This window comes from Micropterus salmoides, unplaced genomic scaffold (assembly GCF_014851395.1).
Source record: "Micropterus salmoides isolate LMB-PRFRI ecotype aquatic unplaced genomic scaffold, ASM1485139v1 Ms_hic_scaffold_21, whole genome shotgun sequence".
NCBI lineage: Eukaryota > Metazoa > Chordata > Actinopteri > Centrarchiformes > Centrarchidae > Micropterus > Micropterus salmoides.
In genome coordinates this window covers 6992975-7015166 of record NW_024041262.1, presented here as the reverse complement: position 1 = coordinate 7015166, position 22192 = coordinate 6992975, and the positions used below count along the sequence as shown (strand labels likewise).

At 41.0% G+C, this 22192-nt stretch overlaps 2 protein-coding genes across 5 annotated transcripts in view; one reads left to right on the top strand and one right to left on the bottom strand.

Annotated features, from left to right (window-relative positions):
• Nucleotides 1-519: 519 nt before the first annotated feature.
• Nucleotides 520-4041, bottom strand: LOC119916503 (somatostatin receptor type 5). Its single transcript, XM_038736545.1, has one exon. It carries the CDS (start codon nt 3344-3346, stop codon nt 2312-2314), a length of 1035 nt encoding a protein of 344 aa, XP_038592473.1. The 5' UTR covers nt 3347-4041; the 3' UTR covers nt 520-2311.
• A 4993-nt stretch (nt 4042-9034) lies between these two features.
• LOC119915606 (zinc transporter ZIP11-like) overlaps nt 9035-22192 on the top strand; it is a 146216-nt gene continuing 133058 nt past the window's right edge. The window contains exons 1-3 of one of the 4 annotated variants that reach the window (XM_038735217.1): nt 9035-9084; nt 10454-10571; nt 12089-12127. In XM_038735217.1, the coding sequence (XP_038591145.1) occupies nt 10464-10571; nt 12089-12127 (147 nt within the window). In that variant the 5' untranslated portion in view covers nt 9035-9084; nt 10454-10463. Of the gene's footprint in view, nt 9131-9266; nt 9482-10453; nt 10572-12088; nt 12128-22192 lie in introns of those variants that run through there. The other 3 variants (XM_038735214.1, XM_038735215.1, XM_038735216.1) reach the window with 3 other exon arrangements.

The window sequence follows — 22192 nt, the reverse complement described above, 5'->3', positions numbered from 1 at the left end:
CTTAGTTTGAAGTAAAAGTCTTTTGCTGAGGCTAATGTACAGAAGTATTAAGAACAAATAATACATATAATTATGATGCAGAATTGTTTTGTTATAGTTATTGTATTATTAGATTATTAATTCCTTCATTAACATGTGAGGAGTGTGTTAAGGTTGTTGCCAGTCGAAGTGTAGCTGAAATATCTTACACACTGTCGGTCAGTTTAATCTATAGCAATGCATCATTATTATTGTGTATGTAAAATCTTAAAGTAACAAGCTGTCTAAATATTGTACTTTTTCTCTGACTGCTTGTTAAAAGTAGTAGAAGTACAAAGTAGCATAAAATAGAAATACTCTAAAGTACTAGTAGCTCAAAATTGTGCTCACTTGTTACTTTCCACTGCTGCCGTGACTTTGAGAGTGACAGAGTTGTCAGATATTGGTCTCATAGTGGTCATTTCCACCTCTGTTTATGAAGCTTATACACAATATGATTAATGAAAAACATTGCCTAGCACCAATGCAAGAAAACAAGACTATGTGACATGGGCTTGGTTTATTCCTTTGCACTCAAATATGCTAACAGAAATAAGAATACAAGCAACTATATTTATGTACATTCAATATAACAATGGATCTGAGACATGCTCACGTATAGAGTTTATACATATGTGTGTGTGTGTGTGTGTGTGTGTGTGTGTGGTGTGCGTGTGAAGTCCCAGGCCCGTGTCTTGATTTACAGCCTCAATAAAACTCACGACAAAACTGGCTTGTGTTTTTTTGTGTTGAGATATGGTGTAATTGGATTAAACTGACACATTTAAACATCAGATTTATGTTACTCACATGAACCATTTACATATTTATACATATTTACATCACTGATAACTGACAGCACATGTCTGTTCTGTTCTCCGCTTTAGACAAGGGTGTTTGCATATATGATGCTTGATCTTTCTTGGGTATGTTTATCCCTTATTTATATGGGTTTTTGCCCACTGTTATTTAAATCCAATCTCGCAGAATGCATGTCATTTACAGAGAGGAATGGGGTCTCAAAGTCAAAGCAACATCACAAAGAAGAATCTAACTGCTATTCCATGAAAATCATATCTTAGATTCCAGTGATTTTCAGGTTTTTATGCGGAAATTGATGAAAGCCTTTCCATCAGACTGGATAACGTCAAAATGCATTTTGATCAAGTTAAACTCAAGACTGCTTTTTAAATGACTAAACTGGTGACATTTTAGAGTAACAAGGTTTTCACAGCCAAAATAAAAAAATCCATTTTAGAGCAATTTTGGAAGAGATTAAGGTACTCAGACAAGACAAGTGCTGGTATGTTTTTCACTCACTTCATAGGAATAGTAAATAGAGTAAATCCATGCGTTCACCTTGTACCTTTACTTCACTGTTCCTTTCCTAAAAAGTATCTCAGGTAAGTCAGGATAAAGCAGAATGCCACAGTAAGCCTGTGGCCCACATGGTTGACAACATGCATATGTACAGGTGCCTGCACATGGCCACCTAGGCACTGACACACACATCAGATGTCCTCTTACACTTATGAAAGCCACTAGGACATAATCCAGCTGTGGGAGTGGAGGAGCTGTCTGTGTGTGTCTTTGTGCTGCTGCTTGGCCACAGGCATGTGACCCATGTTATTCTGTTTACACTCCACCTGTCCACACTTCATCCCTCTTGTACCTCATTTCATTAGTTCTGGTGAAATGCCGTATAAAAAGAGATGCGGTAGAGCAGGTCTCCTCAGTGGTCTGAATTATTAGAAGACAAATTATACTATAATATTATAAGTCTGAGTCAGACAGCGCAGGAGGTGGGCCTGCACTCTATCAAGATTGGGGATTTGTCACATAAAGAGAATGTTTAGGAAAGTCAAATTGAATGATGCTGTTTGGTGAGCATTTTTCTTCCATTTTGCCTATTCTTATTCTGTGAAACTCTTCCTGAAAGATTGGAAAGTACAAAGGCAACTTTCCCGCGGAGGAAATGGGGTAAACATTTCAGCTAGGCAGAAAGCTTCCCAGTCAGTACTCAGACAGTGGGTGATCAACGCAAGCGTGCATTTCAGACACTGATGACCAACATACGATCAGCTAGGACAAGAATATCTTAGAAAATTATGTACAACATCATGATTGGAGGCAAATAATAAGACATTCCGGGTTAAGTGGAGACAATACAAAACTAAATCTCAATTTGTCACATAGCTACGAACTATCAATGAGTAAATACATTTAAAGAAGTTGAAAAGTAGCATGAAGGCATCATGTCAGTAACGTCTTGAGTCTGTTTTTCATCTTCTCTTTATGCCAGAATGGTTACATCCCGCCCACCTGTGTCATTTAAGTCATACCGTTCAGTGTTGCACTGCATGCTGGGAGATGATTTGGCGGCAGAGCATAGGAGGGTACGGAAGTGCCTCCTGAAGGTGTCGGAGAGGCAGCCATAGAGGATGGGGTTAGCGCAGCTCCACGAGTATGACAGCAGGACCACAAACTCGAAGCCTCTGGCGAAGGTCAGGACCATGCCAGTTTGATACAGGGAGCAGAAGTTGAAGGTGTAAAATGGCAGCCAGCACATCCCAAACACTACCACTACTGCGACCACCATTTTGGTCACCTGCCGCTCCAGCCGGTGGCTCTCGTGGGCCGGGATCGTCGCTCGGAGCCGCTGGGACCTCAGGGTGAGCAGCAGCGCCATGTAGGAAGCCGTCATGACCATGAAGGGCAAAGCAAACCCCATGACGAAGGTGTAAGACAAGACGCCGAGCCACCAGGCATCCGAAACAAGATCTGGTATACACAGTCCGCGATCAGCTGAGAAGTGAAGCGCCATGGGAAGGATGGTGAGGAGCGAGAACAGCCAGAGGAATGCTGAAACAATCTTGGCACAGCGGGGAGTTCTCCATCGGGCGAACCGAAGCGGGTTGGCCAGTGCCATGTAGCGGTCGATACTCATCACCGTCAGACAGAAGACGCTGGTGAACTGGTTGATGCCGTCCAGCACCATGACCACTTTGCACGCCATGTCGCCAAACATCCAGTGATTCTGGAAGTTCTGGCTTGCTATGAAGGGAAGACCAACCATGAAAAGTCCGTCAGCCAGTGCCAGGTTGAAAATGTACACAGTTGTGGATGATGACATTTTGTCCAATTTCAAAATGGCAACAATGACGAGGGAGTTTCCAGCTAGTCCCAGGATGCAAACCACCAAGTAGAGAATGGCCATGGTGATGCCAAAGCCATCAATACTGTCCTCAAAGTAAAAGTGCTCATCCACAAAGGTCTTATTGATGTCTACATCTGACGAAAATGAGGAGTCCATTCTGCCGCAGCACATCAAATAATTGATCAAAAAAACGAGAATAAAAATACAAAGTTACTACCCCTAGGACTGCTGCAGCTCAGAGGGAGAAAATCTTTGCTTCTGTTTAAATTCTTCTGCAAGCAGTTAAAAAGTCACCTCTTGGCTCCCCGTGGTGGAAGTAAAACGTACTCAGAGGGAGAGGAGTAAACAACTCAGCCAAAAAACGTGAAAATCAAACACCGTTTTCAGGTTCAAGAACAGCCAGGCTTCAGCAACTCTTCAGCTCCCCCCATCCAATCGTTATCTTTTGGGAGAAAAAAAAACCCCCAACAACCTGTCAGAGTTTATTCCTTTGTGGTGGAGAGAGCACGTTTCTCTCTGATACCAACGTGCACTTCTTCTCACACACACACACACACTCTCACACACACACACACACACACACACACACACACACACACACTGACGTAAAACACACTCGGTGACGCACAGCAGTGTGGAAATGAACAGGAACGGCCGCTCGGACACTTGCCTGACCACTCTTTGTCCCTGGGATCCCTTTTATATCTCTTCCCCCCACAGTGTGCGAGGAGTATGTCTGCTACTGTGTGTGGGTGGGACACCCCCCCAACCCCCCACCCCCTTGGTCATCAGTCTCCGGAGATTGTGATAAACTCCAGCTTGGCTCACACCCCTCCTCAGCGCTCCACCAGTTCTCTGCTGTAATGCTGTTTCCAAGGTAAACCCTGGCCCCATCTGTTACAATACTGTTGTTTTCATAACTTTTCTCTCCATTCTTTCTCCTCTCCCCTCTGCCTCTGTTTACTCCCCCCCCACACTTCACCATCCGTTTTGTCTCACCACACTCCACCCCTGTGCTCCTTCACAGTTCAGTGGGGGGTCATACAACTAAACCTAAACACACACACACACACACACACACACACACACACACACACACACACACAGATAATAACACAATCTTGTCGCTCGGGCCACCCACATCTACAGCTCAGACAGAGTAAATCTGCCGCCAGGAAAGAGAAGTCGCTGTCTGTTTTCTCAGAGGCTTTTGTTTTGTGACATTTGACATGGGATGCTGTTTTTGCTTCTTCGACTCCTTCCATCCTCCTCCGACCCTTATCTTGTTTTTCTATCTATCACAAAAGGAGGGGGGTGAAAGAGGAAAAGCGAAAGGTGAAAAGGAGATGAGAGAGCTCAGAAAAGTTGTAAAAAAGGGGAAAGAGAGAGAGATGTGTTGATTGGAAGAGTAGAGGGGTGTTGGGGGGCGTTTAGCAAAGATTAAAGACCCTGGATGAGCAATGGCCTCCGTTCTGTTGCCACTCTGACACGCATAGCTGGAATACCCCGGGAGGATCCCCCCACAAAACCTCCAGCATGTTCCGCCACCCACCATCAACACTTCATTCAAGGCTCAATCAACACTAATCAATTCCTCCCATCTTTATCCTGTGATTTAGTCTAATTTCAGAGACACTTAGCACCTTATCTGAGAGCTCATTCATCAGATGCCACAGATTTCTTCAGAGATTTCTCAACATACCTTCACTCTGGATTTTCACTGGTTCCAATTACCTAGAAAAACATTTCTTTGTGGTCTAAACACCTGATTAGGTTGTGGCTTAACTTCCCCCTGGAGACCAACACTTCTCCTACCTCTCTCCAACTTCCCCCTCCCAAGAAAACATCACTGGAAACACTTTGTTTCATGGTGCTAAATTTGGAGACGTTTGACAGCTTCTTATTTCACGGGCAGTATTTCACTGCAGTGTTCAGACAGAAATGCTGGCATCCGTATCCACGTGCTGCACAACTGTCTCCAGCAAAAGGACCAGCCATGTGGAATCAGACAGCTGACATTTTTCACATTGCCATACTCAAGGCTAAGAGCTACCTTACGATATATCAGAAAATAAGCTTTTAAAAAAGTACTCAGGTCTTATTTCTCTCCAAAAACGTTCCTTTCTCTCTTCTCCATCTCACATGATCATTGTGGGGTCACAAGAAAATATTTTTAGTTCCACTGTCAGGCAGCTGTGGCTTTGAACTTTACCGTGCTGCTTTCTAGAGTTCCCTTGTTATAATGCTTAAGAAATGGAAGCTCATTCTTGTCTTGTAGAGATCAGATGCTATGAGAGATGACCGTAGCCTACAAGAATCTACAGCCATGCTAGATGGCTCTCTAAGGCTGTGTTTAGGTAAAATAGTGCTGTGAGCTAAATGTTAACATCACCATGCTCACACTGACAATGCTAAATGCTCTGTTTAGCAGGTATGATGTTTACTACGTTCACCATCTTAGTTTTGCATGTTAGCATGCTAACAATTGCTAATTAGTACTTAGCACAAAGTAGAGGTGAGGGGAACGTCATTTGTTTTGCAAGTGATTGGTCAGTATAGGACACACTAAAATTTTAATCTGATGACGGCGCTACACAATTAGTCATTTCACGGCAAATCACCCACTAATTAGCAAGATACATCATTCAAAACCAAATATAAGGGATCAACAAAGTCATTAAGATAAATAATGTATAGCTAATTTTACAGCATTACATCCAATAGTTGCCAAGACATTTCACTAAAAGACTAAAATATCAACCTCAAGATGGCAAAGTAAGAAAGGTCTGTGGAATTCATGCTTGAGGGACCATAAATGTTTATACAAAATGATGTGCTAGTTCATCTTGTAGCTGTCAGGGTTTTTTTTTTTACTGAATAGGTGAACAATTTGATTTGCTGGTGGCTGTAGAGGAAAAGTCAGAGGATCACCAAAGTCATTAGGAATTATCCTCAAGGGACCTTGAATATTTGTAGAAAATGTCCTTTTCTGAGTTGTCAAGATGTTTCACTCTGAATTCCTAATGTCAAACTCATAATGGCTCGAGAGGAAACATCAGGGGGTCTGCAACATCTTTGTGGTTCATCCCATGGGGATCATGAATGTCTGTACCAAATTTCATGGCAAAATATTTCCATCCTGCCAGTGTGAATATAAAAGTCCCCAATGAAACCAGAGGCCATCTGTATGGAATGATATAATTTTTCCAGCAAACTGTGAATCAGAGAGTATTGTAGTTTTGATTGAATTGTTTCATAAGAGGGCATTTCAGTAAAAGATGTTACATATGGAATGGCATGCTGTAGTGAGGGAAAACCACAGAAGAAATCTGGAAGCGCCACATGTTTAATTATGTTGTTTATTTCAGTCTTTTTGTTTCCCAGCAACACTGGTTATAAATCCAGTCACTCACCAGTAACACAAATCTAGCTTCCTGCAATTGCAACACTGAAATGTAAAATATTTAAGGGAATGCTGGTGGAAAAATAATCCCAACTGCACTGCAACATCTGTGTTTCGTTAAGAAAACGGATAAAGCTGTCGTAACATAATCTAAATGCATCAGTGAGTGGATTTATTGTATCCAGGGTGGCATGTTAAGTGTTGTGTCCCCCAATGGTTTGTGAAACACTCTTAACAACCTTTAAACACTGTAAAAAAAAAAAAAAATAGTTTGGAGGTACTGTACCACTGTTAGCGTATTTTTCTTTTGTGGTGTATTCCTGTTATTATTATGCAAAACTGCACACATGCAGCGTGACGTCACGTTGGGATACTTCCAATGCAGGTGTTTTGAAGTCATATTTGCATAAAACAGCAGGGATCCAAAACATCAGAGGTAAACATCAGTATTTATTGCCAGTCCCTCAGAATCAAAGGGTGAGAGCTTCTTTATTGAGTCGCCATTTGGACAGATATTCAATAACCCTGCAACGACAGAAATCCATTGAAAAAAATGCTGAAAGACCAGTTCATCCTCTGAGAGATTAATTAATTTACAATAAATTCTTATTATAAATTCTTTATTTTGTTTATTGTTGCTGTGGTTTTAAGGAAAAAGTTTGCATTGTGCCCTCCATACTTTATGAGAAACTGCAAATACTGTGCTTGAAGTTTCTGCTGTCCAATATCTCCATTCACTTCAACAATAAAGTAGATTTACTGGAGCAAAAACAGTATTGGTCAACTTTCCTTGGAACAAAATAAATAATAAGAAACTTTATTGCTATAGGGATCTACAATGGCAAAAACTCAGAGTAGAAACTGTTGGAAACAGGAGTTGAATCAGTTGCCGATGATTGGTCTGTAGGTCAAAGCTAGACATGCCTAGGAAGTACAGTTCGGAGGCAGAGAAGGGGAGCAATTGGTGAAAGCCCCACTGGAAGACCAACTAGCAACATCTTCAGAACCAGTTCCCTGTCATAACACAGCAAAAAGTTCACACGTGCACCCAAAAAGCAGTATTTTACTAAAGTAAAACTAGCGCTGGCACAGTTCAATTTACATGCGGAACAGGTTTTACTACACAATAGAATGAATTATTTTAATTTAAATACATGGATATATACTTTATGTTGCCTTTTAGTCTACGTTAGATGTGTGCCTCCATGGGAGCTGCCATTGTTGTGTGATGTCATTCAGCTGCTACACGTAAAGTCGGGGTACAAATTTTTTCTCCGAGTTCACAAGTAGGAAAACCGACTTCAAGTGGCGTTCCAGGATAGTTTTTCTAGTTGGAGGTCGGAAATTTCCGAGTTCTGAGTTGAGCATAAGAGCACAGGCATGCAGGAAGACAGATAGGCAGGCAGGTAGGCCTGCAACAATCACAGATGCTGGATTTATTTTTTCATTTTTGTGTCAGAGCATTTGATTTATTGATTGCTGTCGGGTGTAAAGAGACTTTCAACAGATATAACAAAACATGCTTCTGAAATAAATTGCCTTCCCTAGTTTGAGTGAAAGCACTTACAGGTAATTATTATTGACGAGGTGCACTTAAGAGCAGAAGTATTTAAAGCAGAATTATTGCCTCTGTGATGGTTATACAATTCTATATTATATAAGTAATTATTACTGACTCATTAAGTGAGCAAGCAGAATTTTAACATTGTCTTTTGTAACTCTACAAAAATGCACCATGTAAAGTTATAAGATATAGCTGTCAGATAAATTTAGCCAAAAAGTTCAATATTTCCTTCTGAGATAGTGGAATCAAATGGAAATACGCAAGTACAGTAAGTATCTTGAATTTTTACTTAAGCTATACAGTACTTGTAAATAAACCTAGTTACATTCCACCACTGCCAAAACCACAAAAAAATGTGCACTCAGTCTCCTCACAGACCCAGGGGAAAGCATGAAATCATGAAGCAGCTTCTAGCATTTTGCTTTTTTTGTCTGCCATCTTTTCTATTGTTAGATTCTCACAGATCTCAAAAAACTCCAATATCTTCTGTTTTTTTTTTACCCAACAACTTATATGCCTGAATGATACATGTATAAACTAAAATTCATCCTCATCACTGCTCCATTGAAAATAGTTTATTTCTGTTTACCATTTTTATTGCTTTTATATTACTGTATGTTGTCTGCTAAGTCGCAGAAGGTAGTTACAAACTCAATTTCACTTTACAACCTACTGACAAATAAATCAACCATGTACCTTGTATCCCTGATGAGGCAGTAAAATGTTCCTGCACTTTAATATTGTCCCTGTAACCTCAAAAGTCCTGAATTTTCTCAACTTTCCAAACTCCTCTGTGGCATTTTTTATAATACTGCCACTTCTGCGGCTGTCAAAGGGATTGACCAATAGGATGCTACGAGGGGCGGGGCTTTCACTGTCACAGACACGTGTACCGGGAAGTAGGAAGTAAATACACAGAAGTGGAGGTGCCACTGGAAAGAAGTGAGTAAACCTGACACTGACGCCAAAAACGACCGATAACATAAACGTAGGGTAAAATTACACTTTGCCGAATTAATGCCTGTTGTGTCGTAATGCCACAATTAGAGTTTGAGTTTAACATAAAGCTGTTATTTCATAAAATCAGGGGAGCAAACATTTAAAGTTAGCCGGCTGGCTCTCATTTACAGTTAGGTTACTGTCTTTATTCTGTACAGTATGCCTGTGTTTGGGTTTAAAGTTACACGAAGACCAGTTATACTACACACTGCAGTGTTAATGAAGCCGCATTAAAGCAGTTTATGCCGCGTACTTTGACAGCAATAAAAAGAAACATAAAAACATATGCTACATCTGAGCTGTTGAGGTAAAACATATCAGTCAAAGTTAAAGGCAGCAGGTGAGTTATAAATCCACACCCTAGTCATACATGCATACAGAAAATGCACATAACGTCACATTTAAAAAATTATTCTGCATCTATGAAACGAATATCAATATTTGTAAGTAATAATTTACCATATGCAGTTGTCAGTCATCAGTTCATTATAAAAGCAGCTATGGTGTGGTAAATATTCCCATTGCATGTTTTCATTATTGATGTGCTCATGAAAATGTCATTTGATGGTTACATGAAAGCAGTTCCTGCAGCTTGGTAAATATTTCTACACATGTATGTGTTAGTGCATACGGATGGGGAAAGTTGCCAGTTAAAGCTACTTTAAAGTGAGACCTTGTAACGTTCCACAGATATAACGCATAGTGCTTTGTACAAATGAAAAGCTGAATTTGCAGCCTTTTGTGTGATCACCAAATAAACACAATGTAGGTTGTTTATTTACACAAATGTAAACCTGCAAATTATTAGAAGTTAAAAGTGTTTTGCAGTATGAATAATAAAAGTACTAATCATAGTATTCACCTACTACACATTGCTTGCGTTAGAGACATAAAAAATCTACATACTGTAGGCTGTATTATCTGCAAATTGAGAAGATGCAACAGTTCAGGATATTGAGATCCTGAGCAAACAGGATTTGACTCTCATTTGTGTGCTGAAAAGAACACAGCATGGGCGCGTGTCTGACCAGTTATGTGAGAGCTTAAAGGCACACACGTTGACTGAGGATTAGGCAGCTTAAGTACATTTACCCTGTTTTTGGATCATGTCAAATCATTACAAATACTGGCTCCTAGATGGGGACAATATTTACTTTAGTCTCGTAGGAGTATTTAAAAGCAGGGCAGTTACTGGAAGATTTTAATCCACGTAGTTTGTTTTCCTTGAGTTCTCAAACTCTTTCCGGGAACATAATAACTAGATATCATCTTCCAGTATAATGTGAATTTGCCATGTGGGTTGTTTGTCCAGGTCTGGCACCATGCTAGAAGGCTACAGCGCGATGACGCAGGCCCTGCTGGGGACTCTGTTCACCTGGGGCCTGACTGCTGCCGGAGCAGCCCTGGTGTTTGTCTTCTCCAGCCGACAGGTATTGTACCAACTCAGAACCCACAGACAAACGGAGCTTGAGTTTTACATTGTTGTTGTAAAGGAATAGTTGGGATTTTGGCAAATATGCTTAGCCACTGTCTGGGCAAGAGTTAGATGAGAAGATACCACTCCTGCATCTGCACGGGAAAAATGTTGCTGGAACCAGCAGCTATTTTGCTTAGCTAAGCAATAAGACTGAAAACGGGGGGAAACAGCGAGCCCGGCTCTGTCCAAAGTTGTGACTTTCTACAAACAAATATTTGCAGTTACTTACAGATTTAGATGAATCATGTCTAACGTGTTAATTAGTGATGCTGATTGGTGGATTTTGTTACTTTGGACCATTAACTGTATAAAGAAGTGGACGTAGTTATCGTGACGTCACCCATTGGTTTCTGGACTGCCGTTATAAAACCTCGAGTTTGGCCATCGCCATATGGATTTGTTTGCAACCAGGAACTGGACGTGACGATATTCGGTCAAGATGGTGGCGCGAGATAGCTCGGTTAGCTAGGTGCAGCCGTAATTCACTTTAACTGTGATTATAACCAGGATGCTAATTTTGGCTAGATAAAAACGGGCTTAAAACAAAACATACTAACTGGACAAAATTAACAGCGCTGGTTAAATTTACATGACTTGTCAGTCGCAAGGTAGACCCACCCTAAAGCATAAGCTACTTTAATGTCTATTTTCCTCTAAATTGAACCATAATTTACTAAATGAACATCATGCTGTATAATGATTGAGACCATAAACTAAAAGTGTTTACTGAGGTAATAATTCAGCTGAGAAGTAGGGTCATTTAACCATAAAACCAGACTTCTTTTTGCAACCAGAGAAGCCGCCCCCAGCTGGTCGTTCAATAGAAAGCAGGTCTAAGTTACTTCCGGGCGGCCTCAGTTTTCTGACCCAGAGGTTCCCGCTTACTTTGGACAGAGCTGTTGTTAAACAGTTTTTTAAAATGCGGCTGTACTTCATGTAACACAGTATCGACACAGCCCATGTCGCAAAAGCAGCACCTAAGCAGAGCTGCAGCACCTTCAGTGCTCTGTCTGCTTCTACACAGGATGCGTTCAAGCACAGAGCCCAACACACAGCTGTAGTTACAAGCATGAAACAAAATTGATCAGATGTATTAGTGGTGAAATTATAAGTTTGTAAATGAAAACAGCACATAAATTAGCCATGTTATTTATGTTAAGACAACACGTTTTTTAAAAATGATCTGAGCTGTTCAGCTGCTGTTGCCAAGAGCTGAAGGTTACCATTATAACAGCTATAGAGTGTGTTACAGAACATCACATGAAACCCCTCTATTGACAGAATGGTTTTACTTGTCGATTGTGCTTTTTTGTTATCTTTGTACCTCTGACTCTTGGGGCATGATGCATTTTTGTCAGTTAAGTCAACAGTAAGAGGTTAACTGATAACTTAGATGTTACACTTTCAGGGTTTGAGGATATTGATTTGACAGACTTGCATACAATCTTTCTTCTTCTCTGCCCTTTTCAGAAGCGCATCTTGGATGGAAGTTTAGGCTTCGCAGCTGGGGTGAGTTAGATTTCTTTTGAAGTGAACCACACACACACACACACAGTACAGGTAGGAGAGGTCATTTCACTGTGGCAGGCTGAGTTTCTCCCAGAGTCAGACACTTCCTGACACTTCCAGATGCCACATTAATTCATAGAAGTTTGAGATAAGTGTTCCCCTGAAGGAATTCTTGGCCTTATCATGTCTAAAGAGGTATTATGCTGTAACAGAAAATCATCCCCTATCTGACTCTTACAATTACATTTTTTTGATTTCCTGAGGGGCACATAGTTCATAGCTGATATCTATCATGTGTGAGGAAATCAGTAGCAAATCTAAACTGGCACAGAAGTTTGAAGTGTCAGAGTTATGCCTATTAAAACAGTTAACTTTTTAAAGCTTGTTAAACCTGTGAAAGTTATCTTGTACTATATATTTTCTGGGACTTAAGAGAGCTGCATAGTAGTTTTAAGAGGGACATTATATAGGATGAACATCTGCACACATTGTGTTAGGAATACAGAGATTTGAACATTCGTTTGACTTCTTTTAACTTGCATTAATATGTTTCTTTTGCGCTTGGTAGCAGCACAACTAGCTGTAAACAAAACATTAACAGTTTACCATGGCCTACTGACCGGTATAGCAGACACAAAGCAACATTAGCATTAGCAAAAACTCTGTCTTTCTCCCATACCTGCAGAATGTGTTCACCAGCTGGTTGCTAACTTTGTCTGTCTGCTGTTTGGTGGTACAGTGGCTTCTTTAAAGCTTTTTTGGTGAAAATATCTACCTGCTGCGTCAATGTAGACTGTATAAACATGGATGTAGTCTCCAAGACATCAGTCATAGGTTTCTAATTGTGAAGCTCAGTGTGAGTGGCTCCGTCTGTTGCCATCTTGGCAGTTCCTGACTTGCCTGACCCCAGCTAATCCAGAAATGGCCAAAGACGTGGAGCGTGAGTGGAGCTAGCGACACCTGTGACAGCACCTAACTGTCACTTAAAGTGGCCAGCTTTTAATCATGCATAACTTTGAGCCTTCATATTATTTAAACGGGAGAGCTATATAAAAATTCAACCTCGCACAGTTGTCATGAAGGGGGGAAATTAGCTTTAGCCGTTTTTTGTACCAGGCTGTAAACATGTTTATTTATGTTGTAAAGTTGGGCATTTTAACATGGGTGTCGATGGTGATTGACTTGCTTTTGGAGCCAGCCTCAAGTGGCCTTTTGAGGAACCGCAGTTTGTGGGTACTTGGCCATGGCATGGAGTAAACCAAAACAGCAAAGTTTTGGGCTGTAAAACCATAACAGTTAGCTAAAAGATGCTATAAGGCTCTGCAGAGCTGAGGTAAACTGGTAAAAATAATTTTGTGTGGGTCTGTGACTACGAACGACATCTTTCACATTAAAGGTAGTCATTTGATCCATTGTTTCTTTAGAAATATTGATTAGCGCAGCTTTAAATATTTTTAAACCCTGTGTCTGATTCTGCCCACAAACCCCCCCCCCATGCACAACAGAGAGAGAGTCATGTATATGTACGGTCACAAAGTGTTCACATACAATTATTGCTCTAAGCGTAGATAAGCAGAGAGCACAATACCAACATTTAAAACACTGACAAAGTTGTTATTGTAGCCGAGGCTTGTTCATATTAAAGCTATGGTCCAATGAACTTCTTAATTAAGCTTTCCAGCTAAAAGGTGTAAGGTACTGTGCCGGTGTAAGCCCTGTAAAAACCAAAAGAATGTGTGGGACAAGTAAGACAGCGCTCTGAGAGTAAACAGCAGGTGCTGTATTGATGGTAATCTTGGCAACGGCTTCTGTGCGCTACACAGCTGTAGGTTATTTACAGTGGGTACGGAAAGTATTCAGACCCCTTTAAATTTTTCACTCTTTGTTTCATTGCAGCCATTTTCCAAAAATCTAAAAAGTTCATTTTATTTCTCAGTAATGTACACTTAGCACCCCATCTTGACAGAAAAAAACAGAAATGTAGAAATTTTAGCAAATTTATTAAAAAAGAAAAACTGAAATATCACATGGTCATAAGTATTCAGACCCTTTGCTCAGTATTTAGTAGAAGCACCCTTTTGATCTAATACAGCCATGAGTCATTTTGGGAAAGATGCAACAAGTTTTTCACATCTGGATTTGGGTATCCTCTGCCATTCCTCCTTGCAGATCCTCTCCAGTTCTGTCAGGTTGGATGGTAAACGTTGGTGGACAGCCATTTTCAGGTCTCTCCAGAGATGCTCAATTGGGTTTAAGTCAGGGCTCTGGCTGGGCCATTCAAGAACAGCCACGGAGTTGTTGTGAAGCCACTCCTTCGTTATTTTAGCGGTGTGCTTAGGGTCATTGTCTTGTTGGAAGGTAAACCTTCGGCCCAGTCTGAGGTCCAGAGCATTCTGGAAAAGGTTTTCGTCCAGGATATCCCTGTACTTGGCCGCATTCATCTTTCCCTCGATTGCAACCAGTCGTCCTGTCCCTGCAGCTGAAAAACACCCCCACAGCATGATGCTGCCACCACCATGCTTCACTGTTGAGACTGTATTGGACAGGTGATGAGCAGTGCCTGGTTTTCTCCACACATACCGCTTAGAATTAAGGCCAAAAAGTTCTATCTTGGTCTCATCAGACCAGAGGATCTTATTTATCACCATCTTGGAGTCCTTCAGGTGTTTTTTAGCAAACTCCATGCGGGCTTTCATGTGTCTTGCACTGAGGAGAGGCTTCCGTCGGGCCACTCTGCCATAAAGCCCCGACTGGTGGATTGCTGCAGTGATGGTTGACTTACTACAACTTTCTCCCATCTCCCGACTGCATCTCTGGAGCTCAGCCACAGTGACCTTTGGGTTCTTCTTTACCTCTCTCACCAAGGCTCTTCTCCCCCGATAGCTCAGTTTGGCCGGACGGCCAGCTCTAGGAAGGGTTCTGGTCGTCCCAAACGTCTTCCATTTGAGGATTATGGAGGCCACTGTGCTCTTAGGAACCTTAAGTGCAGCAGAAATTTTTTTGTAACCTTGGCCAGATCTGTGCCTTGCCACAATTCTGTCTCTGAGCTCTTCAGGCAGTTCCTTTGACCTCATGATTCTCATTTGCTCTGACATGCACTGTGAGCTGTAAGGTCTTATATAGACAGGTGTGTGGCTTTCCTAAACAAGTCCAATCAGTATAATCAAACACAGCTGGACTCAAATGAAGGTGTAGAACCATCTCAAGGATGATCAGAAGAAATAGACAGCAGCTGAGTTAAATATGAGTGTCACGGCAAAGGGTCTGAATACTTATGACCATGTGATATTTCAGTTTTTCTTTTTTAATAAATTTGCAAAAATTTCTACATTTCTGTTTTTTTCTGTCAAGATGGGGTGCTGAGTGTACATTACTGAGAAATAAAATGAACTTTTTTGATTTTTGGAAAATGGCTGCAATGAAACAAAGAGTGAAAAATTTAAAGGGGTCTGAATACTTTCCGTACCCACTGTAACTTAAGTTAAAATTATTGGCTGCATAACTTTAGCTGATAGGCCTTCATCTAGTTTTGCAGGAATGCTCTGCCATATGAATTCCCTCCTGATGATGTCCTATTTAGTTAAACAGTAATAGATTCTGGAAACTCACAAACAGCGAGGATCAGTCTCTCTTCCAATGCTTTGTGCTGCGCAAACAAAAAGTTCCAAGACAATTCAACTTTGGCGGCGGGCGTGTGCATGAGGTGAGCACGACCGCAACAGCTTCACAGGAACGCACCCGCTTGTCGCTACACCTTGCGCCCCACCACTTCACCTTGCTACTGAACATAGACTGTTTGTGCTGCTCCCTGATACAAAAAAAATGTTTCTGCTGATAGCTCAGAACCCCCCACCCCCAAGAAAACTGGACTCTGATGGTAACTTGTTTTAACAACCTAGATAAAAGGTAATGCCCTGGCAGTGGCAAATATGTTTTTGGTTTTATATTTGATTTGATTACATTAATGTTTAAGTTGAGATTTAGAAGAAATATTTTATTGCTACTGTGGAAAGGGACTAAAGGGACGGCTGGTAAAAAGCACCTTATTTGTTTAAAGTGTTTGAAAACCACATGTTATTACACTTTTGTGTATATAGCAGTACATTTAAATATATATATATGTCCATCCATCCATCCATCCATCTTCATCCGTTTATCCGGGGTCGGGTCGCAGGGGCAGCAGCTCCAGCAGGGGACCCCAAACTTCTCTTTCCTGAGCCACATTAACCAGCTCTGACTGGGGGATCCCGAGGCGTTCCCAGGCCAGTGTGGAGATATAATCTCTCCACCTAGTTCTGGGTCTTCCCTGAGGCCTCCTCCCAGCTGGACGTGCCTGGAACACCTCCCTAGGGAGGCGTCCAGGAGGCATCCTTACCAGATGCCCAAACCACCTCAACTGGCTCCTTTCAACGCAAATCAGCAGCGGCTCTACTCTGAGCTCCTCGCGGATGGCCGAGCTTCTCGAAGGGAGACACCAGCCACCCGCCTGAGGAAACCCATTTCGGCCGCTTGTACCCGCGATCTCGTTCTTTCGGTCATGACCTGTGTGTTTATAATTTTATTTTCTTTTATTCCACATGATTTTAGTCTTTTGAATGTGTTCCACTAAGAAAAATAGATATCTTCATTAATTAGATATTATACTTCTTGGAATTGTTGAAATTTATTTCCAGGGGACTTCAAGCTCTTCCAATAAATGTAATTTCCAGTGTGAAAATTATGTTAATGTTTAATCCCGTTGAAACTAATTACAGGGCCAGATAAGTGAGTAGATAAGACTAATGCCACATGATGAGAGATTGTCAACACTTCCTTGAGAAAGAGAATAGATCTAATCTCAATCAGCCCGTATCTCAATTATCTGTATTTGTGGTCTTAAGAGCTTTTCAATTACATCCCAGGCTATGCTGGTGCTGTTATGCATTCAAATGAACTAAGATATAGACAGAGAAGAGCTGTAGGGTGAATCCCTCAAACATTTGCTTAACTACTTTACCAGTTTCATGAGTAGCATATCTTTCTGAAATATACTTTTGATTGAAGCAGATTGAACTTAACCACTCCGCGTAGATACTTTGAATTATTGATAGAAATTGTAGTTAATCCAATTTTACTGCCTGTTGTTGGCAGAGTATGCTTTTACAGTTATTTATTTTAATAAGAAACTACATTTTTTTATACTGTTTCTTGCATATTATAAGCTTTTGGCCTTTTGTTAGTAGCTGGCGTAACAGGATTTACATTTCGTTGAATCATTGCTCTACTTTGGCTCCAGTTTGCTATGTATAAGTGTGCGTGTGTGTGTCTACCTGTTTATGCATATACAATAGTAAGAAACTGTAGTACAAATGCTTGGTTGCTTGGATGGGGGTAGAACATTTATTTCAGAAGCATTTTCTGTGACATTTGTTGAAATTCTCTTTATATCCTGACAGCAATCAATAAATCAAATGCGCTGACACAAAAATAAAAAAAACAAAAACAAATCCAGTATCAGTGACTGTCGCAGAACTGTAATAAGCACGGCCAATCATTTAATTCCAAATTAAGGAAGGCCTACCTACCTGCCTACTGGCTTACCTACGCGCACTCTGCCCGTGCACTCATGTGTTTTCAGGGAGTGGATTTGGAGAGAGGGCTGAAAGGAGTAGTTGGGAATTTTTCAGTTGGATATTTTCAAAATCTAGCTGTCTCTTGTTAGTTTTACCAACGTTGTCTACCCCAACTTTTAGTGCTGCCACTGAAAGTAGCCAACTTATCCACTTTCGTGCTTGTGGAATGCAGAGTGTAAACAGCAGTCCTCTGCACTCACTGATGCTGTGCATCTGGCTGTTGCAATTGGCAAGATTGCTGCTCCATTTGGCTTCTGTATTGGACAAATTCTGCTATTAAGCCACATCACTTTGTTGAAAAAAATAACCTGACGAGGTCGAGTGGAGATGGAAATGCCATTTTCAAAGAATGTCCTGAGCAGCCTTGGGATGGTCTTTTGCAGACAGTGAAAGAAGGTCAAACAGATAGTAGGAGCAGCTTTAAAGAATGGAGACACTGGGGGAGAGGATGTAACATAGCATTCCTGGATATTGATCAGAAGAAGCAGAACTAAATTTTAACATTTTTAAAAATACTTTCCCTGCTCCTTTCCTCTCTTATTTGCTTTTTTTCCACATGCAATACTACAATTTGCAATCTGACAAGCTCTTACCTTGCTCTCAAATCTCCTGGCTAGGAGTCTCACTTGAGGAGGGATTTAGACAACTTCAGAGTGACTGTGAGCAAGAAATGGGCAACATAATTCATTTAATGAGGCGGTATGGTAGATGCTGCTGTCCTTCGTAAGCTGTTCTAGAGTTTTGAAGTTGGAGGAGCAACTAGTTCCATGAGTATTTTTTTCCAACTGTAAATTCACATTTCAAAGGTTTCTTTTATGGACATTATATATGTATAAATTCTTTCTGAGAGTCAGTATGAGCCTCAGCTGCCTTTTGCATCGGAGTAGAAGACAGTTTAGCACAAGTCAGAGCTATAGGCAAAATAAATTCAGCTTTGGTGAACAGCATGCCATATTTGACAAATTCATCTGTTTGCATATGTACCATATTTGTAAGCCCTTTGATTGGATGTTTCTTACCTTCTTATTTATTTATTTTTTTTTGAAGTTAATTATAATGCATAGAGGAAATAAATGTTTACCATTGCTGTCAGACATGAAACCCCCCCATAGTAAATATTAGCAGTAATCTAATGAGTTTGCCAAAATGTGTGACAACATGGTATAAACAATTTATGGAAGTGCTCAGAAGACAGATCTTACTACATTTCTAACCATTTGAAATTCAGAAGTGGTGAAAATGGATCAAGATGCCCGAACTTGTCAGTTCAGTTTGAACATGGCAAATGGGAGCAAGAGAGAGAGGCATCAGTCAAATGTTGCTGCAGGTAAAAATCTTGAGGTGATTCACAACGACACTGCCTGCTCAGAGAGACTGTAATGTACAGAATAATTGTTAGTAAGATGAACAATAGGTTAAAAAGTGAGAGGAAAACCGAACAGCTAATGGTCTCTACTGTGGCGCATATGCAGATTTGATAAAGCCTACACAGTGGAATAGTTAGAACAGCTCATCTCAGAGACAGGGCTGGTGTGATACACGTGCTACACTCTATATTAAATTATTATTTGCACGTTTTTTATATTTTTTGTTTTTATATCCAGGAGGGGACTTTAACCTTAATACACACTTACCCGTGGGGACTCGTGTTACCGTGGGGACAAAAATTTAAGTCCCCACGGGTAGAGACTGCGGTTTGAAGGTTAAAATGTGGTTTTGGGGTTCAGGTTACAATTAGGTTAAGGTTAGGGGTAGGGTATGGGTTGAGGTTAGACATGTCGTTATGATGGTTAAGGTTACAGTAAGGGGCTTGGAAAAGCATTATGTCAATGAAATTTCCCCACGGGGATAAAGGAACGTGCGTGTGTGTGTGTGTGTGTGTGCGTGTGTGTGTGTGTGTGTGTGTGTGTGTGTGTGTGTGTGAGGTTCGGTGGGTGTTTCATGACCCGCATGTGTCATGCTTTTTGCATCTCATGTGATTCAGATGCCATCCTGTTCCCAGGCTTTACATCTGCTCTCCCTCTAACTCACATGTCCTGAATCCAACATGCACATCCACACAAACACGCATGCACAGACATGTCATAGAGTCACAGTAGAAAATCATGTCATGCTATCCTAGAACACACTGTGATAGCACAGAATAACAACAATTTATGATCATTTCTTTGTTTCGATATCTCTCTCCATGCATCTCCTCTTCTAGTCCCACCTCTCTTGGCATGTTTTAGGTAACGAAGCGGTTTATTCTTGGACAGAAGCGTTAGAGAAAGCAGTTACAGCGAATGACGTTAATGGGCAACAGTCCTCTGCTTCTGTGAGTTATTATTCAGGAACATTTTTAAATAAATTCCTCACAGACAGCTCCAGCTGCCTTTTACGAATTACAAACTATTTTCACTGGCTAATAAGTTTTCACTGCTGTGTAATAACGTCACGCTACCTGCTGCATTGGAACAAGCTGTCGCCAGTGAACGTAATCCGGGTGATATTATGTTTCCGTCAAAAAGCATTAGCCAATGTAAATGAGTTGTGCTACAGTCAGTGTTTCTTGTCCTGGTGATTGAAAGACTGTATTTTGTATAGTTTGAGATCAGTGAGGACTTTTCTTCCTGAACAGACCAGAATCACCCCTCGAGAGATTTAATTTCTATCAACCAATTTAAAAACAGGTGCCAAAGTTCTTGGTTCCTGTTTATCAACTCTCTCAGAGGAGGATGTAGTTCTTAACTGGCCCAAAGTTAAGAAAAATGCATTTGCTCCAATTGGACGTATTACTACCCTAAGATAGGATGTCTGTGTCCTCCAGGATTTAGCACACAGTGTCACTCCACCCATAAAACCTCTGTACAAAAAATAGTTTCTGTAAATGGTTAAAACAGCAGGATGTCACAAATGTCTGTTTTTTTTGCCCATTAACATCTCTCATACCACACATATTCAGTCCTTTCCCTCCCATGTGATAAAAAATAATGGTTTCCCTGTCAGTGTCATGGAGGGATAAATAAAATCATTGGTCCGAGCATAAATGATGACTCTATATGAATTTATACCATTGTCTCAACTCTTGATGTTGTAGCTGTATGGCCTGGAACCACATGATGCACAGATGTGCCTAGACCAGCAGCAGTCACAAAAACCCACAATAATTCAGACCTCAGAAAATGATGCTGCAGTAGGTTAAACTAGTGGAAGCCAGAAAAGTAGATGGCATTTGATTTGTCTGAAAATAAAAAATTCCTATCACAAGGTGCAATTTTTTTTTTTATTTAGATTTCAGCCATATTTTTTGCCCTTCATTGGTGGATGAATTTTGATCAGTTGTCATGAAGATGGTTTAGTTGTCACCGTATCTAAGTATGAGAAAATGTGGCGGAAAGCTCCAGAAAACCACATCAAACATTTATTGAACCTTTTTTTAAACATGTGTTATATTGTTATCCCCTAGCTGTTTGCGATTGCAAAACAACATCTTAAGTCTTTAATCAAGCAATAAAATAGCACGTGATGGAGAGCTGTCCCAGCCTGAAACAAAACTTTCTCAGTTGAGACTGACTCAGTAAGCTGTTGGTACCAGTAGAAATACGGTTAATATATGTATATAAGAATGGATGAGGAAGCGGCCCAACTACTCCAACGAAAGTAACTCAGTCCAAAAAAACGTCCCCCCGCTTCCTCCCGTGAGCACGTCATTCTCTGCCTCCATCTGGTTGATTGCTCACCCATATAGATGACGCTAAGATTTTTAAGAAATGTAATTCTTGTGCTGAAACAAAACAAATGGCACAAAGGCTCGCGAGCCAGTGCGAAGGGGACGGGTTTGCCAATAAACAGCATGTTATGTAAGTATACCATGTGGGTTTTTTTTAAGGGTGTTACATTTCACAGAATTCAGCCCACACCGTCTCCAAAAGGCTGTTCAGTAATTTTCGGCATTCCAGGCACAGAGGTTGAAAACAAGCCTGAAGAAGCTGCAGCAGAGGTCTAGGCGTAGGTCCATATGGACAGGAGTTCTGTTGCCCGTGCTGCTGCCAGATGCACATTGTGTGTGAGGGGTATAAGCATCCTGAGGGGTAGTCAGTACCTATCATGAATACTTCCTATGAGTATCTATGTGGACTAAGAGTGCTGTGTGGTCCGTCTGTTATAAAGACATGGATGCACAGAGAAAATACATTCAGTCAGGTTCCTAAAGAAGAACTGAAATGAATTCAGTCTTACAAAGACTTAGTTATCAAGGTTCTGCTCATCCTCTCTGGGTGCGTATATAGAATTTCAAATGACAGCCCCGCCCCCCCCCCCCCAAGCCGTACTTCCACTCTCCATCACAAGTGTGTCTCTCACTGCATCGAATACATTTTCCAGTCAATGTCTGATCGTGGTGTTGAGTGGCTGTGGGCAACACACAAGTGGAGAGGCTGTGATTGAATGAAGCATGAGGGTGAAGACAGAA